The sequence below is a fragment of the Bubalus bubalis genome, chromosome 16 (genome assembly GCF_019923935.1).
Source record: "Bubalus bubalis isolate 160015118507 breed Murrah chromosome 16, NDDB_SH_1, whole genome shotgun sequence".
NCBI classification, from domain to species: domain Eukaryota; kingdom Metazoa; phylum Chordata; class Mammalia; order Artiodactyla; family Bovidae; genus Bubalus; species Bubalus bubalis.
Genome location: NC_059172.1, coordinates 41,113,664 through 41,136,770, shown reverse-complemented (window position 1 = coordinate 41,136,770; position 23,107 = coordinate 41,113,664). Strand labels below are relative to the sequence as shown.

General features: G+C 52.1%; 1 protein-coding gene and 1 long non-coding RNA gene across 3 annotated transcripts in view; one reads left to right on the top strand and one right to left on the bottom strand.

Annotated features, from left to right (window-relative positions):
* Positions 1 to 490: 490 nt before the first annotated feature.
* LMO1 (LIM domain only 1) overlaps positions 491 to 23,107 on the top strand; it is a 44,380-nt gene continuing 21,763 nt past the window's right edge. The window contains exons 1-2 of one of the 2 annotated variants that reach the window (XM_044929479.2): positions 491 to 709; positions 5,170 to 5,429. In XM_044929479.2, coding sequence (XP_044785414.1) covers positions 5,405 to 5,429 — 25 coding nt within the window. In that variant the 5' untranslated portion in view covers positions 491 to 709; positions 5,170 to 5,404. The remainder of the gene's footprint in view (positions 710 to 5,169; positions 5,430 to 23,107) is intronic. The other variant, XM_025266604.3, reaches the window with a different exon arrangement.
* LOC123329774 lies at positions 3,667 to 6,388 on the bottom strand. Its single transcript, XR_006545323.2, has 2 exons — positions 6,081 to 6,388; positions 3,667 to 4,141 (listed from the first exon to the last, which is right to left on the bottom strand). It is a non-coding gene; the product is annotated as an uncharacterized LOC123329774 (long non-coding RNA).

Below are 23,107 nucleotides of genomic sequence, written 5' to 3'. Positions count from 1 at the left end.
CCCCACACAGCCCTCACTCTGGCATGTGGTCACACACACACACACACACACACACAGTCCCTCACACGCACACACTCTGGCTGTGCTTTTGTGTTTTGTCAGAATTAATGAGAAAAGTTCCCGTGCCCTGCGGGTAATTAGTGTCCTTGGAGTTAAATAAGCTAATGGCGGGCACCTCTGGCCCAAGCAATTATGTTTGTGTATTGAATAATTGATTCAAAGGGGGGGAAGGGCCGCTAATCAGATCTGAACATAATGAATTGATTTAATTAACAGGGGAATCTGAGGGGCCCTGGGAAACGCAGGCTTCTTCACTCGGCTGAGCGAGCGCTGCCCGCGCGGAGAGAAGAGCGCGCGGCGGCGGCGGCTGCGGCCCGGCCGGGGCAGCTGCTGCCGGCTCGGCTTGTCCATCGAGGCCGGGCGGACTCGCCCCAGCCCCAGCCCCGCCCCAGCCCCGCCCCGTCCCGCCCCGCCCCCGGGTCTGGCCGGGCCGCTCGCCCGCCGGAGCTCCTCGCCCGTAGGGCTCAGCTTCGGGCGCCGGTCTATCCGCCCCAGTCCGCGGCCGCGCTCCCCGGGCGCGGAGCCCGCGCGGGGCCGGCGGGAGCAAAGCAGACGAGCGACGGCGGAGTCCGAGCCGCCCCCCCCTCCGCGTCCTCGGCCCGGGCCGGGCTGGAGCCGCCGGGGACCATGGTGTTGGACCAAGAGGACGGTAGGTGCCCGGGGACCCGCGGGGCGCAGGGCGAGGGCGGCGGCAGCGTCCCCCGCGCCCGGCCCCGGCCGCCTTTGGCCCGCTCCCCGGAAGCCCGGCGGTGGAGGTGCGCGCGGGTGCGTGTCGGAGTGCCGGGCTCAGCCCGAGGCTCCTCAGCCGGATTAGGAAGTCACCCGGGCCAGCCAAGCCCGGCAGCCCTGCACGCTCGGGCAGGGAACTTTCTCACTGGCTCTTGCCGCCTCGCGGGCAAAGGAGCGCCTCTCCGATCCGCGCCGTGGGCTTCCCCCGCAATGCCCACTGACCCCAGTCTCTCTGCCTCCCCACTGGATATCTGCATGTTCCCGCTTCTGCACCGCTGCGGAAAGGCTCCCCCAGGAGGATGCCCAGAGAACCCCGGGGTGAGGGTGCCGTCCAACCAGCACCGCCCTGGGGTCCCTCAGGTCTGGAACTTCATAGCTGCGGGATGGGTGACACGGCTTCACACCTGGCCGGGCTGGGGAGGACTCTCGGCGATCAGTGCCCCCAGCCCAGAGTGTTGGGAGGTGCACTGCCGGTTAGGGCATGTGGACGGGCTGTATATCCAAGATAGCAGAGGCGGATTCACCTTGAAGGAATGAGTTTTTAAGCTTCAGAGCCCTTCCGTTGTAATTTTGTTTAGTAAATCTCCTATTCTTTTTCTTAAAGACCCTTTACTTACCCACCCCAACCCTAGTTGCATAAGGAAGCTTGACTCTCAGAAAATCTAACCACCCCTGGGTCCAGCTCACACCCTTCCCATTGTAACTGCCAGTCTCTTAGGAGAACTCACAGCTCTGCTGGTCCATGGAGCATCCCCAGTTGCTAGGGCAGTTCTCTGGTGCCCGGGAGATGAAGCCCTGAGGCAGGAGGCTGGGAAATTGGGGGTTGGGAGGCAGCTGCTGGTCTGCAGGGAGGGGTCTGGGTGCCTGGCCTTTCTCTCTGGCCCCGCTAGTCCCTTGTCCCACCATGCCACCTCCCAGGAGGGTGATTAACTATCCTGGTTTGCCCAGGACCATCCCTGTTTTATCACTGACAGTCCCAGGTCCTGGAAGCCCCTCAGTCCAGAGAACTGGGGCAAACTAGGACATCTGGTTGACAGCCTATATCCACAACCTTCTCTGGGCTGTTGTGCAGGGGTGGGTTGGCCTTCATTGAAGGGGCGGGGAGACTTGTTTTCTGGAGTGTAGATTCTGCATAGGCCCTCACAAAACCCAACAAGTTATAACGGCAGCTTCCTGGAAGGCCTGTCCTGGGCTTCCAGAAACCGAAAGAGGAAAAGTTTGCCAACTGTGTACTTTGCCACTCTAGTTGGTTGCAAATCCCTATGCATGGGCTGCTTTGTGGGAGTCGGGGGCTGGGCAGGGCAGGGCGCCTGAACTTGGCCAGCAGCCATCCTGATGGTACGCAAAGTCTGTAGAGTCACTCTGTCCCCTCAACTGTGGCGGCCACTGGGAACGGGCCTTTGTCACTCCAGACACCCCATTTGAGTGTCACCTGTGAGGCCAGCTTGTAACTCCATCTTGGAGCTGGAAGCAGGCCCTCAGGCCAAGGCACATGTGACAAGCCCCACTGAGGAGTTCTGGAATATCTGGTCTGCTGGGCCCCCCGGGCATCAAGTCTTCAGCCCCCTCCCCCACAACCCCAGTGCAGGAATCCATCGGGACTTTACTGCCAGATGCAATGACAAACTGCTAGGACCTGCCCAAAACTTTGTAAAGCAGCCAGGCTCACCCCCTTTCTGCTCACCGTAACCTAAGGGGCTGAGCAACTGGCCTCCCTCTGCTGTCCCCAGAGGCATTTCAAGGGCATTTTGAAGCACTCTTGGCAGTATCACAGTGAGAGTACATGCTCATCACCTGTGGAATGTGTCAGGTGCAGACCCCCGCCCCCAGCCCCAGGGGATACGAGAATTCCACCTCCGTGTTGTGGGCGTGCCCCTGGACCTGAAGGCAGCTTGGGTGGGAGTGAGCATGGGCACAGGAGTTACCTCCCTGCCCAACAATTACCCATAAGCTGAGAGGGAGGCTGCTGGAGGAGCCAGGCTCCTGCCTGGGTTTGTCAGCCCAGCAGGCCCCTTCCTGGGTGGGAGCTCAAGTCACCCAAAGCGTCCAAAGGTTGCTGGGTAGCTCTGTCCACCAGAAGGCCTCTGTGGAGGCCCTTCTCCAGATGAGTGTGGCAGCTCAGTGTTCATCACTGGGGCTGCAGAGGGAGCTGCCTGTGGGCAAAGGCAGCTAGCCCTTCACACACAGCACCAACTCCCTGCTCACACCCCAGCCTCTTCTACAGTCCATTGTTCTGTAACCCAGGCCTGCCCCAGTCCCTGGGTTGGGCTGCAAGGCCCCTGACTCCCGAAAGAGATGCTGCTAACTGTGTGGCTGCTAATTGGGCACCTTGGGAGCTGGGGAGAGCTGATGTTGGGACAGAGTCCCAAGCACACACCTGAGAGTGAGAAAGTGGCCCCAGCTAATCAAGTTCGGGTTTGTGGGTCAGGGCCAGACCCTGAGAGTGAGGAGAGGCAGTCCCAGAGGCCAGGAGTAAGGCCACAGCCCTTGTAGAGTGAACACCTCCAGGTAGCAAAGAGCTGTCTACAGAAAGAAGCTCCCCCTTGCCAGCCTGCCGGGTCCAGTGCTTGCTGCGCTGTCAGGCCCCCAGTCAGGCTGGGGTGAGGGGCTGGCACTAAATGTGCCGGCGGCGGCAGTGCCAAAGCCTCCCTCAGACCCTCAGGGTACAGTTGAGCTGCAGTGGCAGGGGAGAGATCAAGCTCGCAGTCCTGAGGGATGGTGAGTCTGAGCAAAATGATATATTTAACATCAAATATACTCAAGGACTATTAGGATTAAGTATTCAAGATGAAGGGGAAAGCGAAACTCTCTGAGCTGCGGATGAAGCATCTCATTAGAAGCAGCCTCTCTTCTGTTTTCTCAAAGCTTGACTTTCCTGCCTAGGGTAGAGGAGGATGGGCTGCAGCACCATCCCTTCTCCCCTTCCCCCTCCCATCAAGCACCCCACATTGGGGCCCCCTAGGGCTTAAGGGGCATGACCTGGCCTTCAAATCTCCTTTGTACCCACTGCCTCCCCCCTCTGCCATTGTCCGGGGTGCCACAGTTTACAAAGCACATTTATACACATTGTCTCATCTGATCCCCAGAGCAAATTTGGAGATAGCAGAGCCTTCTTCTGCTTCACAGACAGGGAAACTGAGGCCCTAGGGAGAGAAAATGACTTCCAAAAGTCCCCTATTGGTAATAGGCAGAGACGAGATGAAGTCGTGATGGCCCTTTGCCCCTCCAAGGACTCCAGTTTCCTTCTCCTTGCCTGGATCTAATCCTTGGAAGTGACTGTGGGGGATGAGCCTCTGGCACATGTGTCTGGAGAAGAGCTGTTAAGATTTCCATCCCATCCTGGAACTCTGTTCTGTCAAGAGAAAAAAAAAAAAGCCCTTGATATTGAAGAGTGGCCTTCCTGGAGAAGGCAGCCTGGGCACCAGCCCCAGGGTGCTCAGAGAGAAGCAGGGTTCAGAAGGAGAGGAGATGAACACTGTATCCCTTCCTGCCTCCTGCGTTACTAAGTAAGAATCATCAACTCTGTAATAGTAGGAATCTGTTTTCACTGCTGTATCCCCAGTGCCTTAGAATAGAGCTTGGTACATAATATGTGCTCAATAAATAGTTGTGGAATGAAAATAATAACCTTCAAGGCTATGCTGTGCTTGCTCAGATAGAAGCTGAGACAGGATCTCATTCTCTGTGAAATCAAGATGCTCTTCTGAGGGGCTCCTGGGGTAAGGGTGGTGATGGAAGACTCAACAGTGGGAAAATCTGTGCCCTGCAGAGGGTTAACTTTGCCAAACAATCCAGGAAGCAACCAGGAACCCCGGAGAGAGGAGGTAGCAAGGGAGGGTACGTGGTCAGAGAAAGAGTGCCCCCGTGGAAGGGGGCCAAAATCAAGGCTGAGGGGACTGACAGACAGGAGTGGCCTACCAGGCAGTGTTTGGGAATGAGGACCCTGGGTCCTGAGCAGAGCCACGCGCCGAGTTGAGGCCTAGAGGCCTCCAGGTGGCGCTGCGGAGCCGGGCAGCCGCGCGTCTCCACTCCCCATTAACTCGGGAGGGAGGGGGGCCTCGGGAAATGTGTGCATTTATTCAGTAGCAGGAGTGCAAACCTCATACATTGAGGGAGAAAGGCAGCGGGAGACGGCCGCCGAGATTCCCCCATCTCTTTGAATATAATTTTAGATTGAGATTCAGATTAAATCCGAGGGGAAAACACTTTATGAGGCTGAAAGCTGTGTCGTTGCCAGAGCCAGGGTTATGAGCTATCAAATGCAATTACATTAAGACAGATTATACTGGGCAAATTGAGCCATTTAGAAGGTGAGAATCAAAGAAACGGCTCTGATCCTCTCTTCCCCCTTCTCGCTCCCTCTCCCTCTCCAAATTGCAGTTCGTAGTTCCTTGCAATTCTGAGGCACAAAAGTAGGTGAGACTGCTTTTGTATCTGCGAAGTGCTTCACTCCTGAATGTAATTCTAGCTGAGTGCAATCTAGGTTAAGAGCCGGACAAGCGGGTAATTAGAGTCCGCTCGCTGCCCGAGGACCGGCCGCCCCGCCGAAGCGCGCCCGGAATCGGCGCCCTTCTCCCGGCCGAGTCGAGCTGCGGCTGGACACGGAGCGCCCGAGATGATGGTGCTGGACAAGGAGGACGGTAGGTGGCGGGCGGGGGTCCCAACGCCCTGCGCCCCCGCCGCGGCGCGCGGGAACACACACGCCGGGACACGGGCGCGCACACGCCGGGCTGTGCTGGGCTGGCGGTCCCCAGGGGGCTTGGGACTGGGGTGGGGAGGCAAGGGACCTCTGGGCTGCGCGCCCCCGGGGCCGGGCCAGGCCGAACCGGACCGCGGGCGGGCGAGCTGTGCTCCGGCCGTGTGATGCTCTGCGGGGCCGCGTGGAGGCTCCGGCTGCCCTCGGATCTCGGCGCAGCGGCAGTTCGCGTAGAACGTTTCGTCTTTGCGGCTGCTCCTCTCACCGCAGCCATCACCCTCGCGCCGCACGCGTAACCCGAGAGTCGCAGAGCGCCGAGCAAATCAGTGGCTTCGGGAAATCGGACTCCAGAGCTTGCGGCCCGCTGGCGCGCAGAAAGAAGGTGGTCACCGGGGTGCCCGGCAGGCCAGGGGGAAAGCCGGCCGGACCCTCGGGGACACGACTGCCCGAAAGCTCGGTGAGATGAAGGGACGCCTCCTGTGCTGCCCACTGTCTCCCTGAGGGCTCTTGAGCTCGGAGGCAGGAGTTTGGCCCAGAGGAAGAAAGTGTCCCGCTCCCGGCCAGTAGCACGCGTGCCGGAGGCGCCAGGACCTACCTTGATCAAGAGCTTCACTGCGCCTGAGAGGTCAGAAGAGCGGGGTCCGCGGTGGCTAGAAGCCACTAGTAGGGGGTCTCACACACCCAAAGCCTTCCTGACTGCGACTGTCCCGCAGTAATTGTCCTGGTATGTGCAGGAGAGGTCGGAGAACCCAGCCCCCTTAAGGGTAAAACCAGTGGGTGTCTTGTGACCCAGGGGCAGCCCTCGGGGTCGGGAGAGTGGCCCTTCCGTGGCCCCGGCCCAGTCCCTTCTCCTCTGGAGGTGAGGGTTACCTGGTGGGTTAGTGTTGTCGGGAGACATGAATGTAATTGTTAGCACCCAAGCCCCACCTGCATTGTACTGCTGGTGAGGACCTGAGAAGAGGGGTTTTCTGTGAGTCAGCGGGAGTCCTCTTAGAGTGACATCAGCTGACCTCTCCCAGTGAGTATGGAGGTCTGTGCCCTCTGCCCTCCAGGTCGGTGGTGTTCCTGACATGGTCACTTGGTGGAAATCTGAAGTTAAGTGACTTAAGGTCACACAGGATGTTCGCTTTGCTGCCACTGTGTGCCGATGCCCCTAGCCTCCCTTCCACCCACTGAGACCTCAGGCAGGAAGGGCCATTTAAAATATCTGGCCCAGGGGTGGCATGTGGGGGATCTCTGTGGCCGGTCAGCCCATTTCTGGGCATGTGGGTAGAAAGAGAGGGAGGAGGACTAAATGCTCTGGCCAAAAGAATCCGTTTGGCTAGGGTGAGACACCCACTTCCTGTGTGCTGTTCTTTTTTATGGGCCCTCCCCTGGAGCCCCAGGTGGGCCATTAGAGGGCTGGGCTGGTGCAGGTGTGCACTGATTGGAAAGGAGAAGAGGTCTGGGGTGAGGCCAGACAAGGAGGAAGGAGTCCTTGCTTTAGCTCCTTTCTCATCAACTCCCGGTGTTATCTTGGACCAGTCATGCCCATCTCGAGACCTCACTTTTCCTCTTGGTAAAGTGAGGAGCCAGTGCAGCCAGGTCCTTCCTTGGTGTTTGGAGGTGCTCCCACCATGGGGAGCATGTGGAAATTGGGGTATGTCTTCAACCCAGATTGTTTGGCATTGACTCCCTAGGCCCAAGCCAGAAATCCAGAAGACCCAGGCCCTGTACACAGGTGGCCTCAGGCAGGAAGACGGGCCTCCAGCTGACAAGATAACACCGCCACCAGCACCTCGGGTCTTGTACTCTGCAGGCACCCCAGAATGCCTTGGCTCTGTGTACTAAAGGTTTCTAGATGAGCCCTAAATGGAAATGGTTCTCTGGAGGTCATTTCAGCCAGTCTCCTGCCTACCCCCGTGGTATATGTGTTTCCCTTAGTGTTCCCCAGACCTGTAAAGAAGAGCTGACTCTGCCCTAAGGTCCCCCAGCCTGTCCAGTCTTAACGATGTGGTGCCCAGTAGTGCTGAGATCACTGAGCTCTGGGACCCCTCACAGCACAAGGAAGAAGACTGGCTTAAGTCCTGAGGAGTCATTTGATTCATGTCCTGCTCAGCCTAGATCTGTCTTTCAAAAGCAGCCTTTTTGCTCATAAATCCACCCTCCATTCCCTGTTGGAGTCTAGCATCTCCTGGTTCCAGGAAACCCTGAAGGTGGTACCTTCAGCTAGGTGGAGGGAGAAAGGCTCTAGACCCATTCACATCCTCACCCCCACCCCCAAACCTGCTGCCTAATTCCTTCCTCACACTTAATGCTCTCCCAGCAGGTGGCTGTCTGGGCTGGGTGGCAGCACTGCTCCCCAGGGCCCCCAAAGAGCGTGTTCCTCCGGCTGTGGACTGCACCCTTTGTCTGGCTGCAGCGGGGAACTCGGGCTCCTATTAACCACCCCCAATGCCTTTTCTCCACCTGACAGCATCTTGTGGGAAGAGGCCCAGGCTCCTCTGGTTGAAGTCAGGTCCGCCAGCTGCCGAGGACCAAAGCTCTTGCTCTGCTGGGCTGCAGGGCTTTCATGTTGCACTTCTGAAAGATAATAAAATATCAATCGCTTTGCCGTAGCAACGGGTTTAAGAGACTTTCTGAAGTATTGAATCGTCAGAAAAAAAATTTTTTTTTTTTTTGCTTTTAAGCACAGTGCATTATTAATAAAGTAATCCATTAGGTCGAGCAGTGAAGGGCCACCACAGAGAGGAAAGATCTGTTTTGCAAATGGTTAAACTTCGGGTTTCAAGATTAATTGCTTTCATTTGGATGCTTGCTCTTGGCCTAGCCAGCTCCACTTTACTGGAACTCAGGGTCCTGCCTTTCTACGTGCCGTGGGGCCTGCCTGTCAGCAAAGGGACCCCAGCTCCAACTTTCCTGGAGAAACCACCCTTCTCCCCCTGGCACCTGTGCTTGGACTGGCACAGGCAGTGGGCTTTCCGGGGAGGTTTGTGGTCCAAGGGGAGCTATAGCCCTGAACCCTGAAGAGTCAGATTAGCTCTCAGCCTGTTGGAGAAATGGCCCTAGAGCAGGAGCAGGCAGCAGAGGGTCCAGGCAGCCCCCAAAACAGGGAGAGCCTCAGGTTGTGAAGGAATGGGAAGGAGAGCATGCTGAAGTCACCCCCGAGGGGTGGCCCCACATGTGTGCTGCAGAAGGGCAAGTCTGGGTGTAAGCTGCCTCTGCATAGGCCCAGCAGGAGGGCCGGGGCGACTGCAGGAAACACAGGCAGGGAGTGGAACTGATTTAATTCCTAGGGCATTTTTAATAAGTTAAAAAGACCTAAGGAGATTGGAGCTGGGCTGAGGAGGACCAGACAGTGCATCTTCAATTGTTAATGACCACTATGAGCACAGCCTCCACAGCAGACTTGGTTGATCCATGGGGGCAAGCTCTCAGCTACACTTGGCTACTGACCGGCAGGACCTCCTAGAATATCCCATCATGCTCTGGACCACAGAGGGTCCTAGGGGCCTCTCCCAGCAGAGTGTGGCCAGGACCTCCCTGGTCCTGGAGGAAAGGCGGGGAGGGAGTGGGCCCTGATGCTGTTCTGTAGTGCAGACCCCAACCCATCGGCAGGAGGGTGGAACCCACTGGACACTGCTCTCTGTTGAGGGCTGGTAAAGGTCTTGTGAGGCTGGCACGGTGGGGACCAGGCCTGGCACCTGCCGTGTGCCTGGAAGAGAAGGGTCTCCATCTGCACCCACCAGTCTGGCCTGGGCTGCAGCCATTGCCTCATGCAGGAGAATGAAGCATCACAAAATCTGAGCATGTATAGCTATGTCCCCTTCCTACCCAAACGCAGCGAGGCAGGGAGCCTATAAGGATGGCTTTCCCCAACCCCCTCCCAGAGCCCAGGGTAAAAAGCAGGTGCTTCTGTCTATTCCCTGCTCTTCCATTCATCTGCCCATGCGGAGAACTTGGGACGGGGGGGCAGGGTGGAGGGACAGGGAAACAACATAAATTGGTCTGTCGTCCGGAATCCATGTCTCGCTAATGTACCCAGATTAACTCAACTGTAAATTGTCTCCTTGGATGGCAGTGTCTTGCTAAAAGTTTCCCATATGATTCATGATTTGGATTGCTTTTAACGGCTATTGGCTAAGCAAGCCGGTGACTGTACAAGGTGATGCAATTGGCATTAGTGAGGGAGGCACGGGAGCGTGTAATGCAGTCAATACTGCATTAACTACTGATGCCCAATTACAGGGAGTGGGAGAGAGCCTTTCAGGAGCATTAGGACTGGGGGAAGCTGAGATCACTGGCCGCTGCTTGCCTAAAAGCTTCACCCTTTGCGTGCCGGGGCTCGGCCCTGGCCTGGCCAGTCACTTGGCCTCTGTGGTGGTAGGAACTGCCTCTCTCGCTCTTTCATGTCCCACAACGATGCTTTTAGCACATGGAAATGTGCATTTTCCTAGAGCTGGGGCCTGCTTCTCATCCCTCCTGAGAATTGATTTCCCACCCAGCTCCAAGTCCCAGAGTCAGATGGGGTGGCTGCCCCACCTGCTTCCATTTAAGGAACCACTCAAAAAGCCCCATCTGAGAGTAGGACCAAGAGGAGGTCTATTTTGGTCTCTCCCCCTTGGAACAGATGGATGATTGCCAGCGAGCATTGGCGGCCGACCCTCTATGATCGGAAGAGACGTGAGGTTTAGCCTCAGCACAGCTGGACTGCTGGCACAGGCAAGGCTGCTGAAGCTGAAGAGTGGTCTTGGCTGGGCCTTCTCTGAACAGAAGACAGAGCTGGTTGGCTGATGAAAGTGACCCAAGCCAGCTTGGGGTCCTTAGCCAATGTGGACCCCCTCTGGAGCTACATCCCACAAAGGGCACAGCTGTCCCCGTGTAGCCAGGAGGCCAAAACTGTTGTTCAGGTCTAGTTCCAGGGGCCAGACGACCTCCCAGGAGCCCCTGATCAGGCATATTATGAAGTTTGGAAGAAGCTAGGGGTGAAGGTAGAAAAAAGGACCTGATAGCCCAGTGTGGCAGGTACTATGGGACTGGCTGCCATATCTACTATTGTGCTGAGCTATGTAGGTCCAATATGTCCACTGTAGTTCTGTGTTCTGTGCCAACCCAGCGTTGAGGTGGTTTTGTCTCTATACCTTCTCATCTCTATGGTGAGAACAAGCACATCTAACTGGCAGGATTGTTATCAGGATTAGCTCAGATAATGTCCACGTACACACATTGTAAACCAGGAAGCTTCATGCATTGTGAAGTAACAGTGCTATCTGCAAAACCACAGGCTGATCCGAAATAGTCCTGTGCCCAGATCAGTGCTTTGTTTGCTGCCCGGTGCTGGGCCCTCATCCTCCCTTTTCTCTAGTTTACCCATCATGGCCATCCCTCACCACTGTCTAGGAGGCAGGGTGAACTCACTACTCACCACTGTTCAGGTCCTTACAGTCAGGTAGCACCATGGGAAGAAGCCTCCAAAATCACTCTTTGTAAGCCCTTCCATTTATAGTGGCAGAGTTGAGACTCAACATTGCCCAGAATTACATAGGGAGTTAGAGCCCAGAGCTTTAGCATCTTTCTGTATTCCATCTTGGCTTCCATGCCTGTGCCTGTACCCAAAGTGTGACAAGGCTGGATGGTAGAAATCTCTGATAAGGAGGAATATGAGCTTAACCAAGACCATGTGTCTGGGCATCCTACTCATGGCCTCACTGACAGGCAGGGCATGTGTTCTCAGATGTAGGTAGGTCCTCCTGGTAGGTGCTGATGGGCACTAACCTGACCTGGGCCTTCACGGGCTGGAGAAGCCCCAGAAGTACATGTGGCCTGTAGCCCATGCTGCCTGCCTGCCCTGCCTGGAGCTGCAGGACACTGAGGCACACAGGCCATCCTTGCAGCCTCAGCTGAACTTTTCGTGGTGCTGCTGGCCTGCGTTTTCCTGGTAGGTCTGTACTCTAGATAGGGCTGCACCAGTGGAGTCTTGTGCTGACTTGCAAAAGCTGATTTTGCACATCCCTTCCCAACTCTGGGTTCAGGGACATCACATTGGTAACTTGTTACAAGCCATAGTGGAAATATTAACACCACGGAAATTGGCAAACACTGGAAATCAAGGGTTTTTTTTCCTGGAGAATCAGTTGTGAGATATTCATCAGCACACCACCGGATTGCATTCATCTGGAACTCTGGACCTAATTCTTTCACCACCATTCTCCCAACCCATCTACCACCTTTCTTTTGGTACCAGAGGACCCAGCCTTTGCCACCCTGACATTCTACCAGATACCTGCTGCCACACTAGGCTGGGCAGGACTGATATGTCCACTCTGGCTTTATCTCCCATGCCGACCTGGCATTTCCCTCTGTACCCTTGCTCATGCTGTCCCCGTTGCCTGGTGCATCCTCTCTACCCTTTGGTTGGCCTTGAGGGAGCCTACAGGCAGCCTAGGCTTCTTACAGACTATTCCAGGTCCTGTTCAGAGTCACATCCACCCAACTAGCTACAAGCTCATCTCTCATTGGTTGGAGGATGTTTATTTTGTGTTCTGGCTAAGGCAGGAGCCTATTGTGGCTGACATAACAGGGGTGGGGGTGGGGGAAGGGGAGGGGGGGAGAGGGGCTGGCCCAGGTGCAGGGACAGATGCCTCAGAGTGCAGGCCTACCGGGTCAGACTGGATCCCCAACTCCACCTCCTACCCCTTCCTAAGTGGGCTTTCTTGAGTGGCCTACTGCTTCAGGTGCAGCCTGCTAGCATAAGTCAGGAGACCCGGCCGACTGCTGTGTGACTTCAGACAACTTCCTGGGCCTCGGTTTTCACATGTCTACAGTGGGGGCAACACTTAACTGGCACCTAATGTTCATGTACACACTTGATAATCCTGGAAGCCTCGTGTCCATGTGAAGTGAGAGTGCTCTCTACACAGATGCAGGATGATCTCTTTGGCTTTGGCCTCTTGGTCTTTACACAGCAGCTCTTGTTTCACTGAACCCTTAATTAAAAGCAAGCTTTGTACTGTGCCTGTGTATCAGTTAGTTACTGCTGCATAACCAACCACCCCAAAACTCAGAGGCTCAAAACAACAAACATCTATTTAGCTTTTGAATCTGTGGGTCAGTAATGAAGGTTGGGCTTGGCTAAGGGGTTTTCTGGGCCTTGGCTAGACTCACTCATGCCTGGGGGATGGCTGATCAGCTGGATGCTGGGGATAACAAGACTATGTCCCTCATCATCCAGCAGACTTTTCTGGATTGTTCCCAGGCTGGAGGCAGGTCCAGAATGAATGTGCACAAGGCTTCTTGAGGCCTAGGCTTGGCTCTGGTATATTGTCACTTTATATTCTGTTGGCTAAAATAAATCACAAGGCCAGCCCCAGTTCAAAAGATGGGGAAACAGTTCTATCCTTGAAGGAAGGAGGTGAAAAGTCACATTCCAAAGAGTGTGAATATGGGGAGGGGCAGAGACTTAGAGCCACGTACAGGTTGCACAACTCACAAGACCAGAGCTGGGCTCTGAGCCCAGGCCATCTGCACTCCTTCTCTGTGCTCTGCTGGCTCCCAGCTCCCCGTTGCAGCTGGCAGACTTGAGGATGGGAGAGAAGGACATTTGTGACCCTGAGTAGGATCAGGAATGGTCTGTAATGGGGCTGCAGGGGGAGCTCATGGGCGAGGGATGGAGCCAGCAAGAGGATGACTTGGGGTTGGGGGTGTGGGAGGCTTCCTGTGGGGGCCATTGTTGGGGGCCGACATCAGAGCCTGGCCAGTTCCTCCATGGGGAAGCCTGGAGGGGGACCACAGTGAGGTCAGGCCCCACTGCCTTCTCTGGCTTTTCGTCTGTCCTACAAAGCCACCCATCAGTTGGAAGGGGCGTGAAGTTCTATGGTTCCCAGAGCGGACTGAAACCTGGACATCCATGCAGATGCAGCCAGGCGGGAATCAATTCATTGGTTAGCCCCTCGCCTCAAAACAGGGCAGTAAGTGGGCTGGTGAGAGGCCCGTGTACATTCATAAACCAGCTGATTGAAAAGCAATATTTCAGATAAATACAAGCCAGCGATCTATCAGTGGTTGTAATAAAACCCAGGCTTCAGGCTGTGATTTTATTTTGAAATAATAAGAATTGCTTGATTCTTTTTACTTGAGTTACCATGGTAATTCCAGCGTGGAGCAGTGTTATATTGATTTAGAAAGTGGACAGTAATATTTCTTTTGTGTTATTCTGTTTCTAGGCCTTGATTTCTAATTTCCACTTGGAGATTACTTTTATAAATTTCTTAAGTCCTTCCACTTTTTTTCCTCTCACAGTATAATTTTCCTCTCATACGCCGCTATGTTCTGAGCTTATTGGTTTGCTCTTATTTTAAATTAAACTTGCTGGTTTCAAATATTGAAATGACATCTTTGTCTGTGTCTGTACTTTGGTTTAGCAAAATATTACAGTCTGACGCTTTCTGCTTAATAATTTAAGGGAGGCATTCTGTCGGCCCTCACTGGGTGCTGATAACTTATGACTCAACCAACGCAGACCTTAAACTCCTGACATTTTAATATTGTGTGGCGGGAGCGGCCGCCCCTCTGCTTGGAATCTCAGTGGAGAAAAATCCATGTGGTACCCCAGAAGGGAGTTTTAATAATTCACCTTTGCTGCTTGGCACAATGACTTGATAGAGAGGGGGAGGGAGGCTGGTTCTTCTTGGATAAGTGGGAGCAGCCCTGGTCTGGGCTCCGATGGCCCCCACGGGCACCCACTCCATCCAGACTTTCCTGTCCCCTGAATCTTTAAAAACTCGAATTCCTGATCCCTTGGTGATAGACTGTCCAGCCTGGATTGTGGGGGGCTGCCTATGGGGGCTGCCTATGGATTGTGGGGGGCTACATCATGAATGCTTGAACTCTCCGTTTCTTAGTTTCCCAAGTGAAACTAGCTTGGGCTTAGTCAGACAGACTGAGTTCAAATCCCACTTTGGTCACTAGGTAATTCTAGATAGTAAACTGAAAAGTAATTCTAACTGGTGAAACGGGTATGATCATGACCATCTTCACACAGCTCTTGATGGTCTTAAAGGTGATTGATGTGGTTTCCCTCACATTCCTAGGATTTTGGGAGGAGCAGGGGAGAAAGTGGAAATGGATGTGCTTTGGAAAGTTTACTCCGTTCCAGATGTGCCTGGGTTCAGAACTCTGGCAGGAGTGTTTTTTGGAGAGGACCCGGGGCAATGACTCCACAAGGAAATGGGTCAGCCCCACCCACTTTCCTGGTCTGCCCAGCGGAGAACAGGGAATCTGCTGCAGCAAGCTAGAGGGTGTTCTCTGTCCTCCGAACTCTCCATACTACACAAGAAGAATGGGGCTCCATGAAGCTCACAACAACAAAGGTTGTAGGGCAGAGATCTGTACACAGGCCCCCTCTCTCTGGCCTGAGGAAAGGTCCTTCCTGTCCTGTGTGTATCCACCAGTGTGGTGGTGTATTAGTTATCTGTTACTGTGTAACAAATTATTTCACAATTTAGCAGCTTAAAAAAGCACCCACTTTTTAATCTCACAGTGTCTGTAGGTCAGGAGTCCAGGTACTTAGCTGGGTCTTCTGCTCAGGGTCTGTCATAATAATCAAGGCACTGGCTGGGACTGTGGTCTCATCTGAAGATTCATCCAGGGGAATGAGCTTTCAAGTTCACTCATGTGGTTGTTGCTGCTGCTGCTACTGCTAAGTCGCTTCAGTTGTGTCCAACTCTGTGCAACCCCATAGACGGCAGCCCACCAGGCTCCCCCGTCCCTGGGATTCTCCAGGCAAGAACACTGGAGTGGGTTGCCATGTCCTTCTCCAATGCATGAAAGTGAAAAGTGAAAGTGAAGTTGCTCAGTCGTGTCCGACTCCTAGCGACCCCTTGGACTGCAGCCCACCAGGCTCCTCCGTCCATGGGATTTTCCAGGCAAGAGTACTGAAGTGGGTTGCCATTGCCTTCTCCGCATGTGGTTGTTGGTGGGATTCAATTCCTTGTGGGCTGCTGGACTGAGGGCCTCCGTTCTCCACTGCAGGATGGCCAAAGGCTGCCTTCAGTTCCATGCCTCATGGCTTTCTCCACTAGAGCAGATTGCCTCCTTGAAGCCACCAAGGGAGAATGTCTGCTAGCAAGCAGGAAGTCACAGTCTTTTATAAAATGTGACACATCTAATCACAGATGTGACATTCCATCACTTTTGCTGTATTTTCTTCCTTGGGAGCAAGTCTCTAGGTCCAGCTCATACTCAAGGAAGTGGGTGGGTGGGGCTACACAGGGTGCAGAGGATCACTGCGCACCTGTGTGCTCAGTTGCTTCAGTCTGTCCAACGCTTTGTGACCCCAGGGACTGCAGCCCACCAAGCTCCTCTGTCTGTGGGATTCTCCAGTCAAAAATACTGGAGTGGGTTGCCATGCTCTCCTCCAGGGGATCTTCCCAACCCAGAATCGAACCTACATCTCCTGAGACTTCTGCAGTGGCCGGCAGGTGGATTCTTTACCCACTGAGTTACCTGGGAAACCAGAGGATCACTGGGACAATCTTAAGAAGCTTCCTATTGCTTGTGAGAGGTCAGCTTCCAGAATAGTATCTCAGGCCCCAGGTGTCCAATAGTTTAGCTGCCCCCAGAGAGGGTGACTCACCTCTATCCCCAGGAGGCCCAGCACCTCTGTTCCCTGCATCATCTCACACCAGGGAAGGACACAGATGTCCCAGCACCTTTCATTTCATCTTCACAGCACCTCCAGGAGGCTGGAGCTCAGCATTAGTCCCATTTTGCAGAGGAGAGGGTTATGCCCAGAGAGGGCAGGCTTGCAAAGCACTTGTCTGTTACTCCAGGGCCTCTCTTCTCTCAGAGGAGATGAGGGTCGTTCCTTCCTGTGGCAGCCTCCCCACAGTAGTGGGACTGAGGGCCTCAGCTCCTTGCCCGCTCTGCTCAGGCCAGGTGGAGCTGGCGTCTTTGAGGTGGCCTGGGCAGAGGCCACCTCAGCAGTTTCTCACCTGTGAACAGGGCTGAAGGAGACTCTCCTGTGGGCTAGGGCACAGGATGAAAATCAAAACTCATGCCTCCTCCACCTGGCTCTGCCACCAACTCACAGTATGTCCCTGGGCAGGCCTCTTCCCCTCTCTGGGGTTACATTTTCCCATTTATGTTTCCAGGGCTGCTGGCTGCTTGATGCCCAGCTATTCCATGCATGGAGACGTGACCACTGGAGGGAAGCAGTTGGGGTGAGGCCAAGACCAGGAGAGAAACACCACCCCATTGATGTTGCTGTGTCCTTCTTTTGTCTCCTGGGGTCAGGAGAAGTAGAGATTCCAGGTGAAAGCATTTGTGGCCTCCAACCCTCCACGCTTGGTCAGGTGGACGAGCCCATCCCTGGCTCTTCCCAGGCAGAGCTCAACTAGGAGACAGAGGGGACTCTTGGAATAGGCCTAAAGCCTGGAGGCCAGTGAGCCTGTCCCAGCTTCAGACCTGAGAGGACCCTGGTCAATTATGTCCTTTTATCTGTGGTTGGGGGGTGGGGGTATGAATGCACCAAGAAGCATCTATTAATAATTCTTTGCTGATGCTGAGATACTCAGCTGATACTTTCTGAGTAGAAAAGTCCAGGGCCCGGCAGAGGCTGCCTGCAACCTGGGATGGGACATCAGGGCTGAACCCTATCTCTTTGCCTGTTGACCAGAGGCAATCTCTTGCTGTTCTCATGCCAGCCAGAGGCTGCTCCCCAGCTTCCAGGCATCCTGGCAGGGCATAGGGGTCCCAAGGAGCCGAGGACAGTGGGAGGGGCTAACTTGGGCACAAGTCCGGCTTAGTACTCAGCCCAAGTACAGAGTATGATGTTTTGACCTGCCTTTTTGCCCCTTAGGATGTTTTCACACTACTCTTTGATCCTCAGAATGCTTTATCAGATCAGTGCTAAAATATGCCTTTTATACAAGAATCGGAGAAGGCAATGGCACCCCACTCCAGTACTCTTGCCTGGAAAATCCCATGGACGGAGGAGCCTGGTAGGCTGCAGTCCATGGGGTCGCTAGGAGTCGGACACCACTGAGCGACTTCACTTTCTCTTTTCACTTTCATGCATTGGAGAAGGAAATGGCAACCCACTCCAGTGTTCTTGCCTGGAGAATCCCAGGGAAGGGGGAACCTGGTGGGCTGCTGTCTATGGGGTCGCACAGAGTCGGACATGACTGAAGCAACTTAGCAGCAGCAACATCTCATTAGTATTATTGAAAATGTAAGGAAAAAAATAATCCAGGAAAAAACCTAAATTGGTTGAAATAATTAACACAAAGCAAAACTGGCAACAGTTAAGACTGCACCTGGCATAATATGTTATTGACTAAAAACTGACAGAAGAACCAAATCTTCCTGATAGAATTTAGACCTGCCAAAGTTGGCTCAGGAGATATTTTCTGGTATAAATAATTACTACAAAAAAAAAATCCTCAGCAACAATGAAAGTTCTAATTTGAAAGATTTGATTTCAGCCCCAAACTGATCATGAGCCACAGAGTCACTAAAAAATTTAAGAATAATTTATCCCAATGAGAATAATTCCAATATAATAAAATGGAGGAGAAAGAAATGGTTTAACACTAATGAATAGAAAATTGATCAAGGCATCAAACTGACTTAATGAAGCTCATTAAGAACTACTTTCTTAATGAAATATCGTCAAGATATAATGCTTATTAACATATAGCTGTTAGGGGCTAGCCCCTAGTAGTAGATGCTTAGTAAATATTTGTTGCATGACCTGTGGATGAATGAGTTAGCGGGTAATGGAAGGCAGGAGAGGAGCAGACAGAATGAAGAATTCCTTTATCCCAGAGAGAGGGCAGATTTTCATTTTATTAAGATCATTTGGGCTACTCTGGAATGTTTTCCAAAACCACCAACCAATCCTCCACTTCTCAGTGGTCACCTACTGGGTGTCCTACAAATTTAACTCAGTTCTGACATCTACCTACCCAGAGGTGATGTCAGATCCCACAGGTCCAGGGCTCATTCCCACAAGACTGCCTTCACTTCAGAAGCCAATCTCAAGTCTAGGTATCACCTGTACTTCAGACCAACATGCTAACAATCAGGGTTCCCCACACCCCTCCTCAGGTGAGATCATCTCCTAGAATGGCTCACAAAGCTCAGGAAAGCATTTCCTTTCATTTACCAGTTTGCTCTAAGGATATGATAAAGGATACAGATGAGCAGGTGGATGAAGAAGCACATAGGGTGAGGTCTGTAGGGTCCCTAGCATAGCAGCTTCCATCCAGCTTCAGCATCAGTCCTTCCAATGAATATTCAGAACTGATTTCCTGAATATTGGCATGCATCACCCTCCTAATATGTGAACATGTTCATCAACCCAGAGCTCATCAAATCTTGTTCAGGACTCTGTATAGAGCTTCATCACTAGCCACCTCCCAGCCTTTCCTGGAGGTCAGTGGGTGAGGCAGAAAGTTCTGACCATCTTTGGAAGGAATGATGCTAAAGCTGAAACTCCAGTACTTTGGCCACCTCATGCGAAGAGTTGGCTCATTGGAAAAGACTCTGATGCTGGGGGGGATTGGGGGCAGGAGGAGAAGGGGACGACAGAGGATGAGATGGCTGGATGGCATCACCGACTCGATGGATGTGAGTTTGAATGAACTCTGGGAGTTGGTGATGGACAGGGAGGCCTGGCGTGCTGCGATTCATGGGGTCGCAAAGAGTCGGACACGACTGGGAGACTGATCTGATCTGAATCATAAGGTCTTTCTGGTGACCAGCCCCAGCCTGAGGCTATCTAGGGGCCCCACCCTAAGTCACCTCACTAGTATAAACTCAGAGGTACTCAGTAGGGACTCCTTATGAATAACAAAAGATACTCCCATCACTCAGGAAATTCCAAGGTTTATAGGAGTTCAGTGCCAGGAACCTGAGACAGACATATTACTGTTATATCTACTCAGTCGGTTCAGTTCAGTCACTCAGTCTGTCCAACTCTGCGACCCCATGGACTGCAGCACATCAGGCTTCCCTGCCATCACCAACTCCCAGAGCCTGTTCAAACTCATGTCCACTGAGTTGGTGATGCCATCCAACCATCTCATCCTCTCTTGTCCCCTTCTCCTGCCTTCAATCTTTCCCAGCAACAGGTCTTTTCCAATAAGTCTGTTCTTCACATCAGGTGGCCCAAAGTATTGGAGCTTCAGCTTCAGCATCAGTCCTTCCAATGAATATTCAGGACTTATTTCCTTTAGGATTGACTGGTTGGATCTCCTTGCAGTCCAAGGGACTCTCAAGAGTTCTCCAACACCACAGTTCAAAAGCATCAATTCTTTGGCGCTTAGCCTTTTTTATGTTCCAACTCTCACATCCATACATGACTACTGGAAAAACCATAGCTTTGACTAGATGGACCTTTGTCAGCAAAGTAATGTCTCTGCTTTTTAATATGCTGTCTAGGTTGGTCATAGCTTTTCTTCCAAGGAGCAAATGTCTTTTAATTTCATGGCTGCAGTCACCATCTGCAGTGATTTTTCAGCCCAAGAAAATAAAGTCTGTCACCGTGTCCACTGTTTCCCCATTTATTTGCCATGAAGTGATGGATCATCAGGAGGCTCTTTAGTTCCTCTTCGCTTTCTGTCATAAGGGTGGTGTCATCTGCATATGCGAGGTTATTGATATTTCTCCCAGCAGTCTTGATTCCAGCTTTGCTTCATCCAGCCTGGCATTTCTCATGATGTACTCTGTATATAAGTTAAATAAGCAGGGTCACAATATACAGCCTTGAATTACTCCTTTCCCAATTTGGAGGATAATTGGACTCTATACATGGACATCACCAGATGGTCAACACCAAAATCAGATTGATTATATTCTTTGCAGCCAAAGATGGAGAAGCTCTATACAGTCAGCAAAAACAAGACCAGGAGCTGACTGTGGCTCAGACCATGAACTCCTTATTGCTAAATTCAGACTTAAATTGAAGAAAGTAGGGAAAACCACTAGACCATTCAGGTATGACCTAAATAAAATCCCTTACAATTATACAGTGGAAGTGAGAAATAGATTTAAGGGCCTAGATCTGATAGATAGAGTGCCCGATGAACTATGGAATGAGGTTTGTGACATTGTACAGGAGACAGGAATCAAGACCATTCCCATGGAAAAGAAATGCAAAAAAGTAAAATGGCTGTCTGGGGAGGCCTTACAAATAGCTGTGAAAAGAAGAGAAGCAAAAAGCAAAGGAGAAAAGGAAAGATATAAACATCTGAATGCAGAGTTCCAAAGAATAGCAAGAAGAGATAAGAAAGCCCTCTTCAGCGATCAGTGCAAAGAAATAGAGGAAAACAACAGAATTGGAAAGACTAGGGATCTCTTCAAGAAAATCGGAGATACCAAAGGAACATTTCATGCAAAGATGGGCTCGATAAAGGACAGAAATGGTATGGACCTAAGAGAAGCAGAAGATATTAAGAAGAGATGGCAAGAATACACAGAAGAACTGTACAAAAAAGATCTTCACGACCCAGATAATCACAGTGGTGTAATCACTTACCTAGAGCCAGACATCCTGGAATGTGAAGTCAAGTGAGCCTTAGAAAGCATCACTACGAACAAAGCTAGTGGAGGTGATGGAATTCCAGTTGAGCTATTCCAAATCCTGAAAGATGATGCTGTGAAAGTGCTGCACTCAATATGCCAGCAAATTTGGAAAACTCACAGTGGCCACAGGACTGGAAAAGGTCAGTTTTCATTCCAATCCCTAACAAAGGCAATGCCAAAGAATGCTCAAACTACTGCACAATTGCACTCATCTCACACGCTAGTAAAGTAATGCTCAAAATTCTCCAAGACAGACTTCAGCAGTATGTGAACCGTGAACTTCCTGATGTTCAAGCTGGTTTTAGAAAAAGCAGAGGAACCAGAGATCAAATTGCCAACATCTTCTGGATCATGGAAAAAGCAAGAGAGTTCCAGAAAAGCATCTATTTCTGCTTTATTGACTCTGCCAAAGCCTTTGACTGTGTGGATCACAATAAACTGTGGAAAATTCTGAAAGAGATGGGAATACCAGAACACCTGATCTGCCTCTTGAGGAATTTGTATGCAGGTCAGGAAGCAACAGTTAGAACTGGACATAGAACAACAGACTGGTTCCAAATAGGAAAAGGAGTTCATCAAGGCTGTATATTGTCACCCTGTTTATTTAACTTATATGCAGAGTACATCATGAGAAACGCTGGGCTGGAAGAAACACAAGCTGGAATCAAGATTGCCGGGAGAAATATCAATAACGTCAGATATGCAGATGACACCACCCTTTTGGCAGAAAGTGAAGAGAAACTAAAAAGCCTCTTGATGAAAGTGAAAGTGGAGATTGAAAAAGTTGGCTTAAAGCTCAACATTCAGAAAACGAAGATCATGGCATCCAGTCCCATCACTTCATGGGAAATAGATGGGGAAACAGTGGAAACAGTGTCAGACTTTATTTTTCTGGTCTCCAAAATCACTGCAGATGGTGACTGCAGCCATGAAATTAAAAGACGCTTACTCCTTGGAAGGAAAGTTATGACCAACCTAGATAGCATATTCAAAAGCAGGGACATTACTTTGCCAACAAAGGTTCGTCTAGTCAAGGCTATGGTTTTTCCTGTGGTCATGTATGGATGTGAGAGTTGGACTGTGAAGAAGGCTGAGCGCCAAAGAATTGATGTTTTTGAACTGTGGTGTTGGAGAAGACTCTTGAGAGTCCCTTGGACTGCAAGGAGATCCAAGCAGTCCATTCTGAAGGAGATCAGCCCTGGGATTTCTTTGGAAGGACTGATGCTAAAGCTGAAACTCCAGTACTTTGGCCACCTCATGTGAAGAGTTGACTCATTGGAAAAGACTCTGATGCTGGGAGGGATTGGGGGCAGGAGGAGAAGGGGACGACAGAGGATGAGATGGCTGGATGGCATCACTGACTCGATGGACATGAGTCTGAATGAACTCCGGGAGTTGGTGATGGACAGGGAGGCCTGGCGTGCTGCGATTCATGGGGTCGCAAAGAGTCGGACACGACTGAGTGACTGATCTGATCTGATCTGATCTGGAGGGGATAAAACTAGGGGCAGAAAAAAAACAGCCATGACAAGTGTTCTTTGTTTTGAGTTTTATAGGATGACCACTCCCTAACCCCTCCAGCCTCAGACTGCCCTCTGCTCCTTCCTGCAGTTCCCTTCCTTCCAAGAGTCATTCTGGGCCTGTCAGTGGGTGGGGTGGAGATGGGGGACTTGATGGTCAGACTGGAGGCAGTTGAAGTCCTGGAAAGGAATGGTGGAGGGTGTGGCTAGAACTGTGGCCTTGGGAATGTGAGGGCTCTTCTGAAGTCTCCTGGTGGTTAAGATCTTGCCTAGAGCATTTCTACTACCAGTAGCAAGGCTTGAGTTTCCAGAGTTGAGCCTCAGGGAAGGCAGACAGAGGCCTCAACTGCAAGCCTGTCCTTATCCACTTTTGTCCTGGAGGCTCCTGCTGACCCTGCCCAGCTTTGGCCTGAGGCTCCCTGCACATGTGCTCTCTCCTGTGGCTGCCCCATGATTGGACCAAGCTTCTGGCTTTCCAGGCTTCAAAGGAGTGAGCTGAAGCCCTTGGCCTGAGGCAGGCGGGAGCACACCAGGGCAG